At 39.2% G+C, this 20,261-nt stretch overlaps 1 protein-coding gene across 4 annotated transcripts in view; it reads right to left on the reverse strand.

Moving 5' to 3' along the window:
• atp13a3 (ATPase 13A3) overlaps positions 1-20,261 on the reverse strand; it is a 107,015-nt gene that overhangs the window by 63,876 nt on the left and 22,878 nt on the right. For all 4 annotated transcript variants that reach the window (XM_069897028.1, XM_069897029.1, XM_069897027.1 and 1 more), the window contains exons 7-16: positions 19,666-19,735; positions 19,395-19,529; positions 17,059-17,131; positions 16,391-16,522; positions 13,883-14,065; positions 6,916-7,073; positions 3,804-3,992; positions 2,665-2,726; positions 2,080-2,230; positions 326-442 (exon numbers count right to left, since the gene is read on the reverse strand). In XM_069897028.1, the coding sequence (XP_069753129.1) occupies positions 326-442; positions 2,080-2,230; positions 2,665-2,726; positions 3,804-3,992; positions 6,916-7,073; positions 13,883-14,065; positions 16,391-16,522; positions 17,059-17,131; positions 19,395-19,529; positions 19,666-19,735 (1,270 nt within the window). The remainder of the gene's footprint in view (positions 1-325; positions 443-2,079; positions 2,231-2,664; positions 2,727-3,803; positions 3,993-6,915; positions 7,074-13,882; positions 14,066-16,390; positions 16,523-17,058; positions 17,132-19,394; positions 19,530-19,665; positions 19,736-20,261) is intronic.

The following is a 20,261-nucleotide window of genomic DNA, read 5'->3' on the forward strand; positions in this document are numbered from 1 at the left end:
ACTATCCCTTACAGTGATAATCCCATTTTACTAAAATAGGAGCTTGTAATACATATTCACTCCAAGACCTTTCTTTCATTCTTTATCTACAAGGCTGATGGTGCATTCCAGCTCGTAATGGACCTGTGCTCTTGGAAACTGTACTAAAAAACAGATGCTTAACTGAATCTCTTTCTTACATTATTTCTGTATTTTTAAAAAATATAGATGTCTTTACAAAGTTACTCTGATAACAGAATGAAGCAAGCATAATAATAAATACAAAAGAAAATAGTGTACCATTTTACCAGTCAAGAAATTTAATAAGAACAATTAACAAAAGTACCATTTCGTGATCTTTCACTGCCACAGGTTCCAGATGAAGTTGTTTTGGGGGTCGAACTACTGTGGGGATGATTTGATTGTGTAAAGCAGTCTCTTCTTCAGTTGCTTCCTCAAGAACCTTTTATGGAAAATGTAATAAACAATAATAACGTTGGACTTTAATTCATAAATGTTTTTTGGTTTTAAAACTAATAGCAAACAAATGCCACATATTGCATTTGATATGTGGTCATTTGAGATCCAAAAGAGGGCACACACCATTCCCTTTAACAGGATGCAAATAAGGACACACATTTCTTCAGAGGATCCATGAACTGTGTGAACTTGGAAAACAGCAGATAGCATCCTTAACCACTATGAAAACTCACTATTCAGACACAAGTTATTACAAAAGGATATTAGAATATTACAAAAACACATTAGAATGTTTAGATGATAATGAAAAGATAAGTTATAATGAAAGAGGCAATCTTTGCTCACTATCATTAAAGAATTAATTGATAATAACTTGGTATGGACCTGCTCAGTTAATATTGTCATAAAATTTCTCCAAATTGACATTTATTGTCAGTTGAATTTGTTAGCACCTCAAAGAACAATAAAAATAACAGAAGATGGACATTCAATTATCAAGTCCATTCCAGCACCTTGTTGAGGGAACCAAAAAGATTCAATCCTCTATATTTTTCTTTCTGGAGCTTGGCAAATTACTTTTCTTGTGTCTATCCAATTCCCTTTCAGAAACTTTGAATGATTATTTCAACTTCTTTAAACTCTCTGAATCTCTTTAAAACAAGTTCCTATTTGCATTCTATTAAAGGGAATGGTTTCTCCCTCCCTCTCTCTCTTTACAGTTATTTGTAACCTGTAACTTACAAATGAATAACATTTGGAATTCTATATTTTTATTGCTGAAATTGCAAGGTAAGGCCAAACAAAGTTGAGGAACAACAAATCATATTCCTCCTGGACAACCTATAAATCAACAGCATTAATATTGATTTTTTTAAAAACATTTTAGGTACTCTTCACTGTTTCCCTCTTTTTAACTACTCCCATTCTTACTGTTCTCTCCAAATTTACCCCTTGCAGTAATCTCTCCTCCTACCCTATATTCTGTTCAATACCCTATCAGCTCTTGGCCCCTCCCCATCTTCTTTCACCAATCTGTTAACCTACTGATGGAATTTTTTATGACTACAGCATTTCCAACTGCCTTTGCTCTATTCCTCCATCATCCCAATCCTGCAACTATGTAGTTGGAAATTTCTGTTGGAATGGTGAAATTTTTAGAGCACATTAATCTTAAAAAGGAGGCATTAGATATCTTACATGGGCATTAAAGTGGATTAATCCCCAGAAGCTGTTGAGATACATTCCAGGACTATGGGAGATAAGCTTGCTGGAGTCCTTACAAAGAATAATGGGGGATTAATCTTCATTGGCAAGTGGTGAGGTGCCAGATAACTGGAACATTTAAATGTTTGTGGGACATCCTGTCTGACTAAATGAATTTCAAGATGCAGTAGCAAAATTAACTTGCATTCTTAACTTACTCCCATTAACATTATTCAGTCAAAAGCTGAAAAATAAACTGCAAATACAAAAATCAAAGCTTTTTGTTGCCAATTCCTTCTGAATTTAAGATATCAAACTCTTCTTTAACCTTTTGTACAGACACTTATTTGTTCAAAATATATTAAACCTCCCTCGGCAGATTTTGAGTTAGTTCTAATTAGTAAATGCAAGACTCACCCAACCAGTTTCTTCAAATATCTTTAAATCCAATGGGTCACCAGATAACTTCCCATCAATTTTGGTAAGTGTGTGGCAGGTTGCCATACAAGCCACAAACTGGGACTTCACCAAGCCTTCCCTACAAATGTTATGCTCTGACGGCAAGAAACTGAACGTAAAAGTGAAAATCTGTTCAAATTTCTTCCTTCGATTTTTAAATGTATTAAAATTGACAGATTTTGATGAGCTTTGAACTCAGACAAAATTCAAATTCACTTTTCCGCTGGTACTAAAATTAAAAGCTTTCCTACTTTTACTTCAACCATCAACTACTGAGAATGGTCAGATCAAACCCACATAAAAACTTGGACAATTTCAGGCATAGAGTAGGAAGTTATGTATATAAATCAGGTAGAAAAATTAAATAATTCCATAAAAGTAAAAATTATTGAATGTTAGGCCCATGAATGATATTTTAGTTTTCATTCATAAGCAACAAACTTTCACATTTACAACACTTAAATTTCAACTGAATTTCACAAACTCTGTGAACAAATGTTATTTTGTGACAGACTCTAGATGTCAATTCTTTAAGTTTCAAACCTATTATCTTCCATTCTTTGAATGCCCCAAATATTCAGGCCTTCTTCAGTAAGTGTTCCAGTCTAGATCCAAAAAAAAACATTTTTTTTAGAAGCAAATACTACACATGTCATAAAAATAATATTAAGAGAAAACATTGAAAATTGTGAGAGCTATCCTTTAACCCCTGCAGATGCTGCCTGATATCTTGAGTGTTTCCACTATTTACAGTTTTATCAAAATGTTTTAGAAACTGAAATTTATGAATAATAATATAATTAGCATCTCACTGTCAAGAATATCCTGGTCATTAAAATAGTAATTTAAATTTGGTTTCAATATTTAATATGTTGCTTATAAATAATTAAAAGACAGGCTTCTTTTTGGATGTATTCAAAACTGAACACAAATAAATGAACATTTCAGACAAATCTAAAAGTATAGAGGAATGAAAGGTCATAAGCTATTCTGGCACAATTACAGCAGCAAAAGATTAAAGTGATTCACAGAAGCTTATTTAAAAAAATTAGGCCCTAGCGAAAGAAAACAAGAGGCACAACTAGGGAGATGCAAAAGGCTGGAAATTGAGGGAAGGAGTCTGAACTATACAGCTGAAGGAAGCTGCAAAGATGTGAAGAGACTAAATGATGCAGAGATTTCAGCATTTCATGACTTTATTTCAATTTCTAAGAATCACGGGGCTAAAAGGTTGTTACAGCACAAAAGATCACACCAGTTCTTAAGAGAAATCTAATCATTCCAATCCCTCCAGATTGTTCCTCTCTCATGTCTTTCTATATTCAGCTAAATTCTTGTTCATATTATCAATCTGACGTTTGCCATATATCCCTTTTAAATATTTCATGTTACTTTTTTTCATCATAAAGGAATTCTGGCTTTGGATGCTCAACTTTCCTTCTCTTTGAGATAAAATATTGGATTTGAATAAATGAATCTTTTTAAAAAAAACTCTTTTCAAAGCTCGAGCATCATTGCATTCCTCAAAAATGGTTGGTAAAAGTACCGGTAAACCAAAAGATTTATTAACTTTTTTTGTTAAACAAAAAAGGTGTGATATATGCATACTACAGATGATATTGAAAGAACATGTTCAATTTTTCAGTGTTTTTTATTAGACCGCATGAAATTCAGATTCTAACCTTATCAAAACAAACCAGATTAAGTTGCCCACAGATATTTATTCTCTGAGGACTAATACAGGAAATGCCTATTCTCTTCAGTCTTCTTTGGACAAAGACAATCCCAGCAGTCAGTGCTGCTGGAAGAGCAGGTGGAACTGTAATGGTGATGATATCAAGTGAGTTAATAATAATGGCGTGAACTCTGACCTGCAGTACAAAAAGAAAAATATTGACTGGTAATGAATGATCAATTCAGGAAGCCAGTAGCAGTAAAAAAAGACAAATAGTGCAGATTTAACAACATTCGTAGTTCATTTTTGTCAATGAGATTATCATCAGTTATTTTTTTTTTAAAGTTACCATTTGTATAATCATTCAACAATAAGTCTGGAAAAAGTATCATCACCTAAATTTGTTAATATACAAAGTTCCACAAATCTGATATCCTAATCAACATGTTGCACTCATAAGTCCAGAACATGAGCTAGAATTCCACAGCAAGAGCAGGATATGCAGCACAACCAAACGTGAGGAGTGTTTGCCTGTTTCGTCCTCCCTTTAAACTCACCATAAACTGGAAATTTTATGATGCAATGTTAACAACAAAGAAATGAAAGTATGTTTGGATATGAACACAAGTAGAACTCCATGCAAAACCCAGAACCACCAAAGTCCCATGCATGCCAGATTATTGGAATTAACCATATCTTTCAACTTGAAAATAAAGTTTGATATTATATTATTAGTACACAATAGTATATAATTCTCCACATACCAATTATAAAACAACTTTAACAAATCTCCAATAACAGCATAGAAATAATTTTTGGAAAAACAGTCCAGTCAGTGACCAGGATTAAAGAAGTCCAGTACAACATGGCTGGGAAATTTAATTTCAGATCATTACACTTAAAAACAACTTTTCTCCCTTTTTCAGTTGTGACAGAGTCATTGACTAGAAAAGTTAACCCTGTTTCTCTTTCAACAGATAATTCCTCATCTGCAGACTGTTTTCAGCATTGTGTTTTCTATTTGAGAACAGAGTCATTCTCATAGCAACATACATTTTCATTCTACCACAATCTCTTGACATATTTTAATAAAAACACACTGAAATGCTGGAGGAACTCATCTGGGCTTTTAGCATCCAATAAAAGCAAAGATATACTGCTGATATTTCGGGCCTGAGCCCTTCTTCAAGGAGTAAGTGGAATGAGCCAGAAGCAGGAAATCTCAAAGTCTCAGAATTCAGACAATGCTGGCTAGAGGAGGAATCCAGACCAACAAAAGATGTTAATGGTAAGAGATAAGATAATTTATCATGTTTGTGCAAAAGGACATAGGGAAGGGAATCAAACCACTGTAGATTCACAATGTTGTTTCACTTGGAAGGACTTTTTGGGACCCCAAAAGGTGAGGGAGGTGTGTGCACAAGTGAGCATCTCCTGCGGTCACAAGGGTAGGTCCTAAGCGATGATTGGTGGGGAGGGGAGGAGTAGACAAGGATGTCATAGAGGGAGTGGCCCCTGAAGAATGTGGTGAGATCACATAGTAGGTGGTGGAAGTGGCAGAGGAGAATGTGTTGGATGAGGATGGTAGGTAAGGCATCCTGTCCTTGTTGCACGTGGGGGTGGAGTGGGCCAGGGCAGATGTGCAGGTAATGGAGGATATACAGGTGAGCACTGAGTTGATGGTGGTAAAGGGAAAGCTACATTATTTGAAGGAGGACATCTGTTGATCTGGCATGGGAGTCCTCATCCTGGATGCAGACGTGACAGAGACAGAGGAGGAGGAATTGAAGGTCCCAAAGGCAGGAGGTTAATAGGTGGATAACAGAGAGTGTACCAGCAAGCAAGAGGAGGAGAGATGGCTCTGAATGGAAAGGGAAGAGAGTGGAGAGATGGAGAAAAAAACAAAAGGAATGGAAAGGGAGGGAGAATAGAGAGTAGGCTAGCAGAAACCAGAGAAGTCGATGTTAACACCATCTGGTTAGAGAGTGCCCAAATGGAAAATCAGGTGATGTGTCTCCAATTTATTGGTGATTTTGGTGGGATAGTACATGAGGCCATGGCCAGACATGTGGTCATGGGAATGGGATGCAGAATGGAAGTGGTCGTCCACTGGGTAATCCCTGGCACTGATGTGGACAGAGCGAAAGTGCTCAGCGAAGCAATCTCCCAGTCTCTCTGATGTAGAGAAGGCCACAAAGGGAGCACCGAATGCAATAGGTAACTCGTTCTGATATGTTGCTTCACTTAAAAAGGACAGTTTGGGGGCCTGAATGATGTTGAGGGAGGAGGCGTGGGTGCAAGTGTGACACAGGGATTCTACATCAGAGAGACTCCCAAGCCCACATGTCTGTCCATGGCCTCATGTTCTATCCCACCAAGACCACCCATAAATTGGAGGAACAACACGATTTTCCATCTGGGCACTCTCCAAATTGGATGACATTCACATAGACCTCTGGTTCTGCTAGCCTACTCTCCATTCTCCCTCCCTTCCCCTTTGTCTTCGTTCCTCCACTTTCCAACCCATTCCCCTACCATTCAGAGACATCCCTCCTCCTCCTGCTTGCTGGTGTGCCCTCCTACTGTATTATCTCTGCCTTTAGGAGGAATGTGCTCCTCCCCCCCCAACCATTTTGTTTGGGCGCCTGCCCACAATTTTTCATAATGATGAAGGGCTCAAGCCTGAAATGCTGGTTACGCATCTTTATCATTGCTACATAAATTACACTATTTGACCAGCTGAATTTCTCCAGCATTATGTTTTTACTTCAAAAGCATGAATATTGGTTTCTACCAAAAAATGTAAGGGCAGTAGATGCACAGGATCATGATCAGCTCTAACTCCCCTTTAACTCTTACACAATCTATATTGGAAATATTTTCAAATATCAGAGGCTCAAGTGTTTGGAATTCCAGAGGTATCTTTACCACAGGAAGAACAGCTATTCAAGAAGGCAACTTCCTACCACCAGTGCAAAAGCAAATTGGGTATTAAATTTTGATCTTATCTTTGGTACTATGGACAAAAAAAGTCATAAATATAACTTTTTTCTCTTTAAGTTGTTCTCCTTTACAAAATTACAATAATTCATTATTCAAAATTGAGTAAAAATACGTACCTCATTTAAAACACTGTTGATAATTGAGTATATAAATCCAATCCCTGCTAAACAACCAAGGCAGAGTAAAAAGATGTAAGCATCTCTGTACAGTTTGAAGTCCATTGGTTTTGGATACAAGATTGAACGCACAAGTTTCCCTTTTGTGGTACTAAAACCTTTATTTAAAAAAAGGAAACATGATCACACGTGGAATGTTATTCAATCCCTCTCTCATTTAGTAAATTATGTGTGTGTGTGTGTGTGTGTGTGTGTGTGTGTGTGTGTGTGTATAAAAAGACATTAATTTATAACAATATACTTTCTAAAGTTTATCTGTAAATCTAAAACATTCTGAAATCATTGCAAAGAAGTAGGAAGTAAATATATACATATTTATAAATATAAACAGTGGAACCACATCCTCTTCAAATATTTTGGTACAATTACACAGGTCCTCTCTAATTTTAGCAAGTTGGGAGTAGAGTCTTGGTTGTGACTTTCCTTTTCCAATATCTGACTATTTTAAATATGTTTTAAAGATTGCTATCCCCAATCTCCAGTTTAATGACAACCTCTAGTTTTTCTTTTGTTAATGTGAGAATATTGTGAATTTTCACAATGCAACTTGATGGTATAGCAATGACTTATAGAATCATAGAACATTACAACACAGAAACAGGACCCTTTGGCCCTTCAAGTCTGTTCTGAACCATTTCTCTGCCTAGTCTCACACCATAGCCCTCCATACTTCTCCCATCCATGCACCTGTCCAAATTCTTCGTAAATGTTAAAATTGACCCTTCATTCATCCAGAGGAACATACAAACTGTAATTTCAAATGTTTCTTTAGAAGGTCTTCATTTACCTCACACATCTTTGCCTGAAAACAACATCCCAACCCACACAGTCAAGATTCTTTCTCATTTTCTCAAAATAGGCCTATATCAAATTTAGAACATCAACCCAAGGACCAGACATATCCTTCTCTATAATTAACATGAAACTAATGGCATTATAATCACTGGACCTAAAATGTTCCCCTACTTCTGTTGCCTCTTCTACCTGTTCCCTAATAGGAGATCCAAAATTGCATTCTCTCTAGTTTGTACAGTACTCCTCCGATTATCTGAAATCATTCTTCGAAATCCTTACCTATCCAAAGTTTTTTTTTAAAAATTTCGGATAAATGAGGATATCTGAAACAAATCAGAAATCCTCATTTATCTGAAATTTTTTCAGAGCCAAACTGACCTCACAGGTTGAAAAAAATTCACTCAACATGAAATTAGAATGACAATTTTCCTCATTTCAGGTAAATCCCTCCCCTCTCTCTTTCCATTGCTTCTCTGCCTTCCCCCATTGACTTTTCTTCCAACTCTCCCTCTCAAACTGCGTGCCACTGTCTCTCAACCACAGTCAATAGGATCTCTTGTCCTGGCATCATCAAGGAGAGTGGCCTCCCAGCAGGAGCGGTTCCTCGGGCTCAGTGGTGTTCCCTCCCTTCCTCCTCAGCACATTCGGACACTGACTCCGAAACCTCCCCTCGGCCAACTTCAAGGTGTGCCTGTGCGTGAGACCTAGGGAAGGATTCAGAGTCAGGACTCTGTCGACAGGAGCTCTGGAGACCAGGAAGACAGTGGTAGGTTCACGTCAGTGATCCGCGGCGGCATTGGGTTCGTCTCGGTGATCGGTGGCAGCCAGCATTTTTTTTTTGGTGAGAATTTTATTTTAATGCTGAAAAAGCCTTCCCTTATTGTTTGTTGTTGTTTAAACACTGATACGTGATTTGCTGTTGCTACTGGGGCTGTTTTTAAAAAAATGACTAGTTCTCAAAAAAAAACATTTATCCGACATGGACCTGGTCCTAACCATTTTAGATCATCGTTGTAGTGTCATTGCATCTCTACGGACTGATTTAGAAAACTCTTCCGAACACATATGACAAACTCGAAACCATCCAGCTCTTTTACAGTATGGCAGTCCCAGTCAATAGGTAGAAAGATAAAATCTCCTCCTATCAAACCTTGTTTCCTGCAGCTGCCTGCTATCTCTCCAATTCTCGTTGACTATTGGGCTGTCTATAATACAACCCCATGAGTGTGGTCTTACAGTGAGCTCAATCTCCTCATTCTATCAAAGAGCCATAAAAATACATGCATGGAAGCTTTTGGATGGAGAATACATCATTAATGGCTTTGACAAATAGTCCTCTGCTTTTACACTACCTTTCAATGTCTACACTCATTAGCATCTGCCCTTTAATAGCACACCTGAACCCATACTCCATTGTCAGTCTAGAGCAAAGGAGGGGGAAATTAAAGAGCGAATATTACTAATTTCTGTTACAAATATATTTCAAAATAATATCCAGTGAAATTGAAAGTTACTGAAACAGAAAATTGAAATACACAGCAGACTGATTTGCATCTTGAAAGATATTTATTAGATATCCACTCTTCTAATGAATGGATACACAAGTCTTCTTTTTCTTTGGCTTGGCTTCGCGGACGAAGATTTATGGAGGGGGTAAATGTCCACATCAGCTGCAGGCTCGTTTGTGGCTGACAAGTCCGATGCGGGACAGGCAGACACGGTTGCAGCGGCTGCAGGGGAAAATTGGTTGGTTGGGGTTGGGTGATGGGTTTTTCCTCCTTTGCCTTTTGTCAGTGAGGTTGGCTCTGCGGTCTTCTTCAAAGGAGGTTGCTGCCCACCAAACTGTGAGGCGCCAAGATGCACGATTTGAGGCGATATCAGCCCACTGGCGGTGGTCAATGTGGCAGGCACCAAGAGATTTCTTTAGGCAGTCCTTGCACCTTTTCTTTGGTGCACCTCTGTCACGGTGGCCAGTGGAGAGCTCGCCATATAACACGATCTTGGGAAGGCGATGGTCCTCCATTCTGGAGACGTGACCCACCTAGCGCAGCTGGATCTTCAGCAGCGTGGACTCGATGCTGTCGACCTCTGCCATCTCGAGTACTTCGACGTTAGGGATGAAAGCGCTCCAATGAATGTTGAGGATGGAGCGGAGACAACGCTGGTGGTAGCGTTCTAGGAGCCGTAGGTGATACCAGTAGAGGACCCATGATTCGGAGCCGAACAGGAGTGTGGGTATGACAATGGCTCTGTATACGCTTATCTTTGTGAGGCTTTTCAGTTGGTTGTTTTTCCAGACTCTTTTGTGTAGTCTTCCAAAGGCGCTATTTGCCTTGGCGAGTCTGTTGTCTATCTCGTTGTCGATCCTTGCATCTGATGAAATGGTGCAGCCGAGATAGGTAAACTGGTTGACCGTTTTGAGTTTTGTGTGCCCGATGGAGATGTGAGGGGGGGGGGGCTGGTAGTCATGGTGGGGAGCTGGCTGATGGAGGACCTCAGTTTTCTTCAGGCTGACTTCCAGGCCAAACATTTTGGCAGTTTCCGCAAAACAGGACGTCAAGCGCTGAAGAGCTGGCTCTGAATGGGCAACTAAAGCGGCATCGTCTGCAAAGAGTAGTTCACGGACAAGTTGCTCTTGTGTCTTGGAGTGAGCTTGCAGGCGCCTCAGATTGAAGAGACTGCCATCCGTGCTGTACCGGATGTCTTTCATGGCTTGGTTCAGCATCATGCTGAAGAAGATTGAAAAGAGGGTTGGTGCCAGAACACAGCCTTGCTTCACGCCATTGTTAATGGAGAAGGGTTCAGAGAGCTCATTGCTGTATCTGACCCGACCTTGTTGGTTTTCGTGCAGTTGGATAATCATGTTGAGGAACTTTGGGGGACATCCGATGCGCTCTAGTATTTGCCAAAGCCCTTTCCTGCTCACGGTGTCGAAGGCTTTGGTGAGGTCAACAAAGGTCATGTAGAGTCCTTTGTTTTGTTCTCTGGACTTTTCTTGGAGTTGTCTGAGGGCAAAGACCATGTCAGTAGTTCTGTTTGCGCGAAAGCCGCACTGTGATTCTGGGAGAATATTCTCGGCGACACTAGGTATTATTCTATTTAGGAGAATCCTAGCGAAGATTTTGCCTGCAATGGAGAGCAGCGTGATTCCCCTGTAGTTTGAGCAGTCTGATTTCTCGCCTTTGTTTTTGTACAGGGTGATGATGGTGGCATCACGAAGGTCCTAAGGCAGTTTTCCTTGGTCCCAACAAAGCTTGAAAAACTCATGCAGTTTGACATGCAGAGTTTTGCCACCAGCCTTCCAGACCTTTGGGGGGATTCCATCCATACCTGCTGCTTTGCCACTTTTCAGTTGTTCGATTGCCTTATATGTCTCATCCTGGGTGAGGACCTCATCCAGCTTTCGCCTTAGGGGCTGTTGAGGGAGCTGGAGCAGGGCGGAATCTTGGACTGAGCGGTTGGCACTGAAAAGAGATTGGAAGTGTTCTGACCATTGGTTGAGGATGGAGATCCTGCTCTCAGGGAGAGCAGCGGCGGCCCCGGCCCCGGTCTGGGCAGAGGGTAGGCGGCGGCGGCCCCGATCCAGGCAGGAGCAAGGGGGAGGCGGCGGCCCCGGCCTCGGTCAAGTGAGGCAGGCGGAGGCCCCGGTCCGGGCAGAGAGGTAGAGGCGGCGGCCCGAGGCCGGGCACAGTGAGAGCAGCGGCAGCCCCGGTCCGGGTTGAGGGTAGGCGGCGGCAGCCCCGATCCGGGCAGGAGCAAGGGGGAGGCGGCGGCGGCCCCGGCCTCGGTCGAGTGAGGCAGGCGGAGGCCCCGATCCGGGCAGAGAGTTGGAGCCGGCGGCCCCAGTCAGGGCACAGGGAGAGCAGCGGCGGCCTCGGCCCCAGTCCGGGCAGTATGGACCGAACTAGGAGGGGAGGCAGACCCCTCCAGCCCGGGTAAGAAACCTGCATAGGAGAAGGCCACTCCGATATAAAACCTACGACCCAAGGACCTTGGGTCCCAGCTTGCTTGGCCACGGCACATATACAAGTGGATGACAGAGAAACTAACACATTCAGTTAAAGAATATTAAAAATTCCCCAAAAAATCCTTCTTGAAGAGATGCAGCCAAGTGAAATACAGGATTAAAACCTAACAAGGGAATTCAAATCAAAAGTTAAGTACCATGGATTGAATGGACAATGAAGTGAAATTAGGACCAAAATTAAACTTATTTAAGGTTGTGCTGCAATTGTCAAAAGCATCACATTTATAAAAACATTATTCTTGAAATGTGGAAGAGAGAGCAAGACCATTGACAAAATGGGAACAAGGATGAAAGGTGTAGCTTAAAGCCATAACATCATATTTGTTCAGATAAAAGAGGTGTTTACAAACACCTCTTTTCACCTGTGTTCGACCCACTTGAAGCAATTACAAAACAAGTAATGAACATTAAATTAGAAGAAATATTGTATCATTCTGGAATGCCATAAGATAAATGGTGGTTTGTAAGGGGAGTTTAAAAAAAACGGTGCCACATCAACATTTCTACAGAAAGTACAGTGCATATATCAACAATGGGCCCTCTGTAAAGTGAAAACTTCATAGAAGTAGGGAATGAAGAGGGGTGTGTTGTTGATGTCACACAATAACTCTGTTAACCCAGGATCTTGCTCCAATGTAGTTCAGTGAGAAAATTTGACAGATTATATTCCTGTGAATTGCCTTAAGAAATGTTTTCAATTTGAAATACCTTTTTAAATATTTTCAATCTCGGTTTCTGTGCCAGTCTATCTATCGGTGAATTATTATTCTGTTATTTCCTCCAAATGTAATTATTTCAAAATTCTCTTGGCCAGCCTCCTATCTCCAACAATTGTTAAATTTTAACTCCCCCACATTTCGACTGAAATTAATCAGTTCTGCTCAAACTTGTATATTAATTTAAATTTAGTCATACAGCAGGGTAACAGGCCATTTCAGCCCAAGAGTCCGTGCCACTCAATTTACACCTACACCACTGGGATGTTTCGAACCAGAGCCTCCAGGGAAACCCATGAAGACATGGGGTGAAAGTACAAACTCCTTACAGACAGCACAGGATTCACCATCTCTGCTCTGACACCCCTCCCAATCGCTGGCACTGTAAAGGCGTTGTGCTAACCGCTACACCAACTGTGCCACACATAATTTGCTGACTTACATTGGCCTTGTGTTCAGCGATATTTCATTTAAAATTGTCAATTTTATATTCAAATCCATCCAACAATTCAGCCCATCCCATCTCTACAACTATAATCCTCCATGAAACTTGTATTCTCCCAATTCAACCCTCTCAGGACTCCAGATTTTTAAAAAAAATTAATTAAGGGTGTCTGCAAGGAATATTTGGGTCACTTTTCCCAACATAACCTGATGTGGTTTAGTGTTAAATTCCATCTTATAACACAGCCTCCAAGAGACAAATAGACAGCAGAATTTTCTGATAATCAGCTTTCAAATATAAAGGTGAGTTGAATAAAATCAAGATTGGGTATTCTGATACAGCAGAAAGATATAGGCATGGAAATGGGGAAAATGGGAAGGATGGAGGAAAAACTGAAAAGAAGTACCATTTGGGAAATTTTCTACCTCCTCAGAAGCTGTTGACTAAATGAATTCTTAAATAATAGTGGTTATCCAATTATATTTTTCTTACAGATGGAATTTACATACAATGGACATCTATAAATGAGTTATGACTAGATTTTATATTGACTACCACTGAAAAATACCAGGCATCATAGTTTTCACCTCGCACATCATCAATAAATCAAAATAGATCATGGCATACACAAACTATTGGTAAACATATACCCTGCATTACACTAGTTCACACACCCTTTTTATAATTTCTGTTTTATTTTTAAATCACTTTCTTTTGGAATGATTTCAGTACCTATGTGATAAACTATGTTTACTTATCACCAGTCATGTATTATTTCTGATTAATCTAGATATGCTTCAAATAATTAAATAATATTGTTTGGAGCAATTTTATTAAAACTCAGAAATATCATTCCCTTACAAAATCATCACAGTACATGCTAAAGTAGGTTTATAATAACTCCATTTTGGAAAACTACCTTACCTGTTCTAACTACAAGAGCTTTAACAAGTTCCCCAGAATAAAATCGTGTCTGGATAACTGAAGTGCCACAGAAGAGTGTGTGCCGTTTGTGCTTTTCTGGACTGTATATTTCATCATCTTCCAGACTGTTTGAAGTCTTAATTGGATTTGGCAAATTGATTTTTGTTTGTGGAATACTTTCACCTTAATTAAGAGGAAAAAGCAGAGATAGACAATTCAATACATTTCAAGCCACCTCCAAATGGAATTAAAGATGTAATGAAATATGTCTTTGTTGTAGGCAAATACATAATGGAATGGGAGCATTGGAATTTTATGAGCCACATTGTCTCAAATGTCTTAAGGAAATATGATACATAATCTGGAGTCACATGAGCATTTAGCAACACTTAAGTTTTTGAAGTAGTACACAATATAGCTGCACACAGGAGGGAATAAATATTTGAGATGATGAACTGGATGCCAATTAAACATGATGCTTTGCCTGGATAACGTCAAGCTTCTAAAGTACAGCTGAACCTTGAATCATCCCGGCAAGCAGTGCTAACATCATCACACTTCTGCAAAGAGATGCTGACATGTTGGTGAAAAATAACAGATGGAGCTTACAATGGTGATGAGATGCATTTCTCCAAGAAACAGAGAGGTTGATGTTTAACTTGATATAACCTTGGTCAGGCCTCAGTTAGAGTACTGCATGCAGACTTAGTATGCTACAGAAAGGATATGATAGTGGTGGAGATGGTGCAGAGGAGATTCACCAGGATGTTGCCTGAGATGGACCAGTTAACTTTTGAGGAGAAAGACTGGAGAAACTGCGACTATTCTCCCTGAAGCATAGATGCATAAGTGGGGACATGAAAATGAGCGCAGTAGATAGGAAAGAAACCGGTGGATGTTGTCACTTGAATTTCCAGAAGGTGTACAATAAGGTTCAGCATAAAAGATTTATCAATAAGGTAAGGATACATGGAGTTGAGAGTATTGCATTATTATAGATAGAGGATTGGTTAAACAACAGAATGCAGAGAGTTCCGATAAAAGCATGTTTTTCTGGTTGGCAATTGGAAGCGAGCAGTGGTACAGAGGTTGGTGCCTGATCCACAATTGTTCACAATATTCATTCATGATTTGGAAGAGGGGACTGAGTGTAGCATACCCACATTTGCCGAGAACACTAAATTGAGTGGATGAGCAAATTGTACAGAGGATGTGTGGAGAGTCTGAAGAAAGATATAGACAGGTTAAGTGAGGAAGGAAGTCTGGCATATTAAATAAAATGTTGGTAAATATGAGGCCATCTACTTTAGAAGGAAAATAGAAGATAAGATCATTTCAATGGTGAAAGATTTCAGTATACTGCTGGGCAGAGGGACTTGGCAGTGCTTGTGCATGAATTGTAAAAGATTAGTTTGCAAATGCAACAGAAAATAAATATGGAAAATGGATGGTTATCTTTCATTGCTTGAGGGATTCAATTTAAGAGCAGGGAGGTTCGGCTGTAACTGTTCAGTTACTCGCGAGGTCATATCTAGATTACTGCATATAGTTCTGTTTCCCTTACTTAGGAAAATATATACTTCCATTGAAGGAGGTGCATCATGATAATTCCACAGATGAGGGGATTAGGTTACAAAAAGAAATCAAGCCGCCTGGGACTATACTTGGCGAAACACAGAAGAATGAAAGGGTATCTTATGGAAGCAGACAAATTTATGAAAGGGATAGGAAAAAATAGAGGAAACAAAGTTGTTTCCACTAGTAGGTAAGACTAAAAACCAAGAGACGGTTTCAAGATTCAAGAGAGTAGATTTAGGACAGCAGAGTGGGAGTAGAGGAGGCAATTCTTTTCCCAGAGTAGTAAATCTGTGGAATTTTCTGCCCAAGGAAGCAGTTGAGGCTATCTCATTAAATATATTGAAGATACAGTTGGATAGATTTTAGCATAGTAGGGAAATTAAGGGTTATGGGTATCTTATTGAGTCGTGGAGCAAACGCCGTGGCCCAGATGGCCTACTCATAAACTATTTCATTATTTTTATGATGCAAGTATATAAAATCATGAGTGGTAGCTCGGGTAGTCGGCAGAAACATTTCCCCCATATCAGTGGTAGATAAAACAATGTGGTCATAGATCTATGAATGGGGAAGGGAAATGTGATTAGAGGAACACACAACCCTAAAGAATGGCTGACACTGGTTGGATAGAAGCCTATGGCTTAAGTACTGTGGGATGCTCACTGATCGGCACAAACAGGTTGAGTTCAGTGGCCCGCTTTCATGCGAGAGTTCAGAATTTGCTTAACATTTAGACAAGTGCCAGTAGTGTCAAGTTGAAATGCTGAAGCCAACAAAATGCTAGGCATTTATCTAGATTGTTTGAAATCGACGCATCTGATGATTATTCTCATTGGAGAATTTATTGAATGAACTGAAACCTTTGCACCACATGATTAATAAGAATGTATTAAGTGATATCATATTCTTTCATCCAATGTGCTTAGTTACCTGTTAACATGCTCTCATTAACAATGCAAGTGCCACTCAACAACACTGAATCACAAGGCATTGTGATCCCATGAGCTGGAATGACTAAAATGTCACCAGGCACCAGGTCTGTCGACAAAGTTTCTTCTATTTCTGAAAGATCCAGAGCATAAACTTTTTTTCTTGACACGACAAATATATTCCTTAATATTTGAAATGCAAAACAAATCTCACCAGATAAAACTGCATATATAATTTTTAAAAAACAAATATCACTCCCCTGATAGTTATGTTAGACTTTGATAATTATCAAATACAGAATTATATTTAAATTATTAAGAAAAAAGATTAGTCTTAGCTCTTCAAACATTACTACCTCACAATTGTAGGACTAAATCCATTTCAATGAGGGAAATGCATTGAAGTGAAAACAGTTGCAAGGGAAGCGGGTATTTCACATTACAAAGGATGGGAGATTTTTTTTAAATTAACCAGCCAGAGTATGCATTTCCTCACAATAGGATTAGATACATTCTGGCATAATCTAAACAATTATACCATAGAGTTGAAAAACTGAAAGCTAAAAATCTAAAACCAGAGTAACCTCAATATAAACATCTATAAATGTAGTTGAAGTTTCAGGGTTACTTAAAATCCTATCTCTTTAAGCAATTTAGAAATACACTTACCATTGTTTGCTCTGCAAACTGAAACTCTGATAGTGCAATGAGCTGCTACCATATCATGTAACATAATAAATTGCTGAAATAATAAGCAATAAATTCATTACAATCCTGTATAATCTACAAATACATTCCGCAAACACGAAAAAAAAATCCACCTTACCTGGCAAGAATATAGATATTGCTAGACCAAACACTGTTTTCTGCTATCCTATTACAATAATTATGTGATACATTATGATACCCTATCCACTTGTCAATATGAGAACAAGACATGATTTAAGAAAAATCCCATGGGAAACTGGGTTACAAATTATAAATCAAGTTTTCTCTACTTCTCAAGTCTGTTTCACTCCTCACATATCTCAAATTACTGATGCACCGTATCACAAAATGAAGGAGGTTGGTAGGCAGTCAATAGTTTCTATGGAGCCTGTTTCTCCATTCCCCCAGCGCTCCATTTTAAATTTGGTGGAGCCAGCAGGATCACTGTAGAGGAAGATGTACATCATCAAAGCCCTCAGTGCTATTTTAACTAGGAATCACATTGTTCTATTCAACACTGACCCTACAAGCTATTCTACAGCACCATAGAAAGGGCTAAACACTGCTGTGATGAATTATACATGAGATCATTGTGCTATTGGAATGATCATATTGTGAGGAAAGTTTCAGACTTCTAAAGTATTGGTGTTTAACAATTTTCTTTGCATCATTGAGATCAAGGGAACCGTTACTTAATTTGATCATTGGGTAATAATTATTGCGTTTGATTTAAATGGAAGTCTTGAAGCAACAGGCACAGCAATAACTTATAACCATAAATGGCCACTAGGAAAAGGACAGTAATGCAGTTGTGAGGTGTTGAAAGGGATGGGGAGGAAGAAGGTGGCTGGTAATGAGAAACCATTTTGTTCTGTTTCCATATACCACATTACATCTCAGTAATGAAATCCTTTCCCTAGTATCACTAACTGCTGTTTATCTCCAAGTCTCATGACTTGTGCCTTAATTCTTCTTGTATCTACATGAAAGTCTAAAACAGTGGTTCTCAACCTTTTTCTTTCCACTTACATACCACTTTAAGTAATTTCAATGCCATTGGTGCTCTGTGATGAGTAAGGGACTGCTTAAGATGGTATGCAAGTGGAAAGAAAATGTTTGATAACCACTCTTTTATTCGTACCTAATTGACTCATTATGTACATGGTTTCATAACTTTGAAGGAAAAGGGCCAGTGACAATTTTTATCAAGCAAAATATTTCAGTAACAATTGGGTCTAGAGCAGTGCTCTCAACCTTCCCTTCCCACTCACATACCACGTTACTTAAGTGGTATGTCAATGGAAAGATAAAGTTTGAGAATCACAGTTTTAGACTTTCATATAGATGAAATTCATATAGACAAATTATTAAGTGGTGCAGAAATGTAATCTTGCAATGTCTGTATCGTGCAGTTCTTGAAGTCATTTTGCAAATAGCGCCTTTGGAAGACTACACAAAAGAGTCTGGAAAAACCAAATGAAAAACCTCACAAAGATCAGCGTATACAGAGCCGTTGTCATACCCACACTCCTGTTCGGCTCCGAATCATGGGTCCTCTACCGGCATCACCTACGGCTCCTAGAACGCTTCCACCAGCGTTGTCTCCGCTCCATCCTCAACATTCATTGGAGCACCTTCATCCCTAACGTCGAAGTACTCGAGATGGCAGAGGCCGACAGCATCGAGTCCACGCTGCTGAAGATCCAGCTGCGCTGGGTGGGTCACGTCTCCAGAATGGAGGACCATCGCCTTCCCAAGATCGTGTTATATGGCGAGCTCTCCACTGGCCACCGTGACAGAGGTGCACCAAAGAAGAGGTACAAGGACTGCCTAAAGAAATCTCTTGGTGCCTGCCACATTGACCACCGCCAGTGGGCTGATATCGCGTCAAACCATGCATCTTGGCGCCTCACAGTTCGGCGGGCAGCAATCTCCTTTGAAGAAGACCGCAGAGCCCACCTCACTGACAAAAGACAAAGGAGGAAAAACCCAACACCCAACCCCAACCAACCAATTTTCCCCTGCAACCGCTGCAACCGTGTCTGCCTGTCCCGCATCGGACTTGTCAGCCACAAACGAGCCTGCAGCTGACGTGGACATTTACCCCCTCCATAAATCTTCGTCTGCGAAGCCAAGCCAAAGAACATGCAAATAATATCTGCTGAGAAGGCTTGGAAAATTGGGAGAGTTCCCTGATAAGAGTAAATCAATTTGAACTGATTGGCTTCCTTTAAAAAAAAAGTTACTCTCAATTATGACACCTGCATCAGTAGATCACCAATGAATTAAAATCTTACCTTTCTAACAGTATGTAGGCTGGTCACAATCGATATAATTGACATTATGATAATTGCCACAGCATAATAATAATACCCCTCAAACATCCAAACAGTAATACTAAATAGTTGGAATATGTAGAAAGGATTAAGCACCTAAAAAAGAAACAAAATATGCACATAATTTATTTGCAGTCCAAAAGTACACGTCTGAAATTGCTAGTCATAAATTAACAAAACCTTAAATATACTTTCAAAATGCTACATCATGTAAAGATATCTTGATACCCACCTCATTAAATAACAGTTCAAATACTGAAGGAACTTTTACTTTAACTTCATTTGATCCAAAAATGAGCTTACTGCATAGAAATAAAGATCAAATCAAATATTTAGGTAAAGCAATACAGAAAAAAATTAAAACAATTTTACCTTAACAGCCCAATTTAACAGTGATAATACTCGACATGGCCATCGTGTATTTCTTGTCAAGAAGTAATTTATATTCAAAATCTTGAAATAGATATTTTTTTTTAAACTAAATTTTAATGAATTAAGAAAAACAATTTGCTCAGCTAACAAAACAAATTTCAACTTAGGAATTCTTTTGCACAAGCTTATCAATAAGCTGAAAATGAAACATGCCAACATAATGAAGAGGAACATTCTGTGAAGAGGTAGATTTGTACTTATGCTAATTCTTCTTCTTCTATGTATGAGGATATGGACTGAAACATGGAAGAATGGAAAATAATTATTCTCTTTGAAAATGATAAATGTATTTAATGAAATGTACATTTCTGACCTGTCTTCGATATAGCTCTCAAGTTAAACAATCCAATCTCACCAGCAAGTTACCATGTAATAATGTACAAAAGGAACATTACA

This window comes from Narcine bancroftii, chromosome 9 (assembly GCF_036971445.1).
Source record: "Narcine bancroftii isolate sNarBan1 chromosome 9, sNarBan1.hap1, whole genome shotgun sequence".
Taxonomy (NCBI): domain Eukaryota; kingdom Metazoa; phylum Chordata; class Chondrichthyes; order Torpediniformes; family Narcinidae; genus Narcine; species Narcine bancroftii.